Below are 4,671 nucleotides of genomic sequence, written 5' to 3' on the forward strand. Positions count from 1 at the left end.
TTATAATTGGACTTTCCTTCAGTTGGCCAATCACATTCATCTTTTTTCAGGGTACCTGCACTTACACTATGTCAACAGTTGCAAAGCCAGCACCTGACCTTCAGCCTTTCACTGTGATGACCACGAACAACCACCGAGGTAACACTCGAGTTGCATACGTGAGGACCGTAACTGTCACTGTTCACGGGCACACCATTATCATCTCCAGTCAAAAAGGACAAGTAAAGGTAACAGATCTGCTGTAATAATCAATGTTCAAATATTAAGGCAATCTTCATGAGAGTAACAAACTATACTACATATTCATACAAATTATTAGTCAGATTTTTCACATTTAAGGGAGAGTTCATTAGTAGAGTTCTGCTCAGTCAGATTATTGAATATGTGTCCAACAAAAGACTTTCATCAGCATTTTAGAACATCTGGCTCGAGAAATTTTAGATATTGAAAAGGAAACAGCTCAAATAAAATGTTTTTGTTTTAATAATAATTTCTTATTGCAATTTTAAACACACAAAGTCAATGGGATTCTATAGAGAGCTGAAGTCCAGCCACCCTCCGAACTAGGGTCTGTTTCATTTGCTACACAATCCTTCACTTGTTTTGGGGACAGTTCTCCCCAAAATTAAAAATACATATTGTTCCTCTTACTTGTAATGCTATTTATCAATCTAGATACTTTTCATGCGAGTTTCCTAGTTTTGAAGATATCGGCCCTAGTGATGTCTGCCTTCTCTTCTCTTTTCAACTTTGTGCATATTATATTCTATAATTCTATTCTATTATATTGTGCATATGCTTTTGACAAATTTCCCCCTGGGAATGAATAAAGTATCTATCTATCTATCATATGCAGTGTTACAGACAGTTTGTTCTAATCAGTGTTTTGTTATTGTTTTCAGGTGAATGGAGAACTTCAGTACTTGCCTGTATGTTTGTCGGGCGGCAAGGTCTCTGTAAAGCAGAGTGGAAGCTACGCTGTACTCACCACTGACTTCGGCCTGACTGTAAAATATGACTGGAACGTGAGGCTGTACATCACAGTGCCATCTTCCTACTATCAACACCTCGGAGGCCTCTGTGGAAACTACAATGGAGACAGGAGCGATGACCTGCCTGAACCAAATGGTGAGGACGGGGACATAAAGGGATAATACTGTAGGAGGAGAGATGGTTGGGTGCAACAAGTTGTCTAATGTGGCCGAAATGTAATTGCCAATATCTAATAGAGGTGGAAAGTACACTTTCTTTCCGAAAAGTGTTGAATTGGTGAACAGTGCCAGGTAGCATGGAGGGAGTGATGGAGGGAGCTGCATCAAGAGACTCTGGCTGTCATGATAGACTGTAGATAAAAAGGGGACGCAGTCACTGGGACGTCATTCATTAGTTTGTGGACTGGAACCTCAGGTTTGCCATTTTGGCTGTCGCTATCTTGGTTTTTGTCCGTTGCAATCTGGAATTTGGATGCACCAACTTGGTTTTTGGCCATTAACCACTTGGTTTTTGGCAGTTGCCATCATGGTTTTTCGCCGTATCAACTTGTTTTTTGCCCACCGCCATCTTGTTTTTTTGAGTACAACCGAACGCTAAATGAGGAGTATTTATGTTACAATAAGCTTTCGTAAACTGAAAACACACTGAAAGGGTTAAAGTTCAAGGACAAAAACTCGTACAGCTCCCAGACTGGACAACGCAGACCTGTCAATCACAAGGTAGCCACGCCTTACTTTAATTTAAATGAGAACATAATCTACTCAATGAACATCATGCCTCCGCGACGGCATTATTAGTTGTAACCTAGTGCCGGCCATGAGCTAGCCAGTGGGGCAAGCTCATATGCACTAACATGCACTAACAGCACGCATGGCCGGCCCGGCTATGTAAACAAAGCAAGGAGAAACTAATTTTACAACTCACACAGAGATAGAGTGACTTCATTCTCTACTCAGGTAGACATTAATATATATACCACTATATCTTTTTATTTTTATTTTTTTATATATATACTTTATTGATGAGAATGCACAATATGACATACAAGAAAAAAGTATTTTCATTTTTTGTGTATGTGTTAGTGAGTTTACAATAGTAAAGAACAAAAGAACAGGAAAGTAAAGCAAACAAACGGAAATAAATAAAGTAAAATAAGATAAGATTAAAAAAAAAAAAAATTAAATCAAAATACCCACCCACAGACCCACCCACACATATGGCCTTCACGTTGGTTTACATAAAGTTTGTGTAATACAGTATTGTAAAACTATAGTCATTAAGTAGTTAAGTTAAGTTAAGTTACAGTTAATCAGACAGATAATCACTATATCTTTACATAGATAATGAAGTGGTTTGATGTTATATTGATGCTCTGAATATCGCATTGAAAACCTTTAAAAGACATTATGCCAAAATAATTTAGATCCAAAGTTCTGAGTTTGGCTGAACGCCAGTCATTAAATTGCTCACTCACCCGGAAGTCTAAATTTGAATTTATTTACATGCTTTTCTGCATGTTGCTTTCTGTTTTCTTGCAGGCGCCAGTCTCTCTGCTGTGCTGAAGATGATCCAGAAGTGGAAGTCCGATGAATCCGATCGGTTCTGTAATGATAACTGTGCCGGGCACTGTCCCATTTGTACAAAAGAGATGCAAGCCCACTACAGCAAGCCCCACCTCTGTGGGATTCTGTCAAAGTCAGATGGGCCATTTTCAGCCTGCTACGATAAGGTCGAACCCTCCATGTACCTGGAGAACTGTGTCTACGATGTCTGTACCACTAAAGGTGAGACAATATTTGAAGAATGCAGAATGCACACTAAAAATATAACATGAAAAACTGGAGGAAATGCAAATTGATTGAAGCCATGCTGTCATGTTGTCATGAGTTCCTGTGATGTTAATGTGTCTGTGTGTTTGTCCAGGTGCCAAACAGACTCTCTGTGAAAACCTGAAGAGTTATGCTGATGACTGCCTGTCAGAGGACGTGAAAGTTGACCCTCAGTGGAGAATGATTACCAAATGCCGTAAGTTGCCAAGCAAAATATTTTTCCTTTGAAGTGCTTTAATTTATCATGAACCATTCAGTGAGGTTCTAGCGGAGTGTGGCAGTGGAAAGCTACAGCAAAAGGAGTGAGTGACTGCATGTTGCCTATATGGATGAAAGAAGAAATGGAGATACAAATTTTGATGTGGTGTCATGAATACAATTAATGTTAATCTAAATGTTAACATGGCACACAGATTAAAAAGAACATTTAAAAATGGCACTTCATATCAAAAAGGATGGTGATGGCTTAGATCCGTCAGCCCCCAGACAATCAAATATTTACCTCAAGACATTATCTGAAAATATTGAAGTATGACACCTATACAGAAAGTTATATTTTACCTGAGGTTGGTGCTGGAGGAAATGGGGTCTTTCAAATCGGGCTTTTGTGTCGCAATGATAATGTTTCTGTTGAATAATTAAAGTGTTCTTATCACTAAAAATCTGTTACAAATATTGACATTGTTAAATAATTGTTCGGTGATGTGTTATTGGTTTAGACAGAGTATTGGTTCTCACAGATAAGAACAATGATCTCCAACCCCCCCCCCCCAGTACCTAATTGCCCCAAAGGTAGCCATTATGAGGCGTGTGGTACCCCCTGCCCTGCCACCTGCGTGTCCCCAGACATCAACAAGCTGTGCAAAGGCTCCTGTGTGGAGGGGTGCCAGTGTGATGAAGGAATGGTGCAAAGTGGAGACAGGTAACACACAGACAGTCTTTAGTTATTTTATATTTGGTGGATTGTATGCATGAATGACAACATTTTGCCAGGTTATGTTATGCTATTCAATATTCATACCAAGACCAATATTCATTGGTTTGAGTAGTTTTGAGTCATCATAATCTATTCATTGATTAACCAAAACAGGCCTTTCCAAAAGAAACAGGCTCTTTGTGATCTTGACATAACCTAAAATGTCTTCTTGTTCTTTGGAAACCAGCCAGAAGGAGGCTGGCCTCCCAAAAATTACGCTCACATACAACTTAATTGCATTGTCACTTGCGGTTTGAGGGAAATGTATTTTCTCCCTGATTACATTTGTTTTATACAAATGCATTTCTAACAACACAGGACTTAGCTTAAATAACCTAACAAACGTACTTATTTGAAGTCAAACTGTGTATTTTTACTAAACCTAACCATGTGATGCACTTTGTGTTGTTCACAACGTTAAGCATACGTTTAAAAACTGCAAAAGTTGTACAGAAAATAACGCTCATGTGACATTTCAAGGACTCCGGGTGTTAATGCTTCACAATAAAACACGGCTTGTTAGTCTACTCAGGAGAACAACCTGCCTGATATCAACAATAACATTTCAGTAAAAGTATACCTGAAATATTTGTGGACACCAAGTGTGCTAATTAGCAACACTAAGCCATAGAAGACAAGAATACAGGCAAGGTTTCATGTGTACGTACTGTTCATTTAATAATTGTGTGTGTTTGTTTCAGATGTGTTCCTGTGCATAGCTGTGGATGTAAGAATGGAGGCAAATATTACCCACCAGCCACCACTTTCTGGGGTGATAACACCTGCACCTCTAAGTGTAAATGCCAGGAAGGGAAAGCCGAGGTTGGTGTGTGTGTGTGTGTGTGTGTGTGTGTGTGTGTGTGTGTGTGTGTG

The 4,671-nt window shown here is 39.2% G+C and overlaps 1 protein-coding gene across 1 annotated transcript; it reads left to right on the forward strand.

Annotated features, from left to right (window-relative positions):
* Positions 1 to 50: 50 nt before the first annotated feature.
* Positions 51 to 4,620, forward strand: LOC116379388 (IgGFc-binding protein-like; the record flags this gene model as incomplete). Its single annotated transcript, XM_031841342.1, has 6 exons — positions 51 to 227; positions 903 to 1,128; positions 2,532 to 2,777; positions 2,917 to 3,018; positions 3,597 to 3,744; positions 4,500 to 4,620. Coding segments are annotated over exons 1-6 (1,002 nt in total), but the record flags the coding sequence as incomplete, so codon positions are not given.
* Positions 4,621 to 4,671: the final 51 nt, after the last annotated feature.

The sequence above is a fragment of the Anarrhichthys ocellatus genome, unplaced genomic scaffold (assembly GCF_004355925.1).
Source record: "Anarrhichthys ocellatus isolate YVR2014 unplaced genomic scaffold, GSC_Weel_1.0 scaffold4229, whole genome shotgun sequence".
NCBI classification, from domain to species: Eukaryota; Metazoa; Chordata; class Actinopteri; order Perciformes; family Anarhichadidae; genus Anarrhichthys; species Anarrhichthys ocellatus.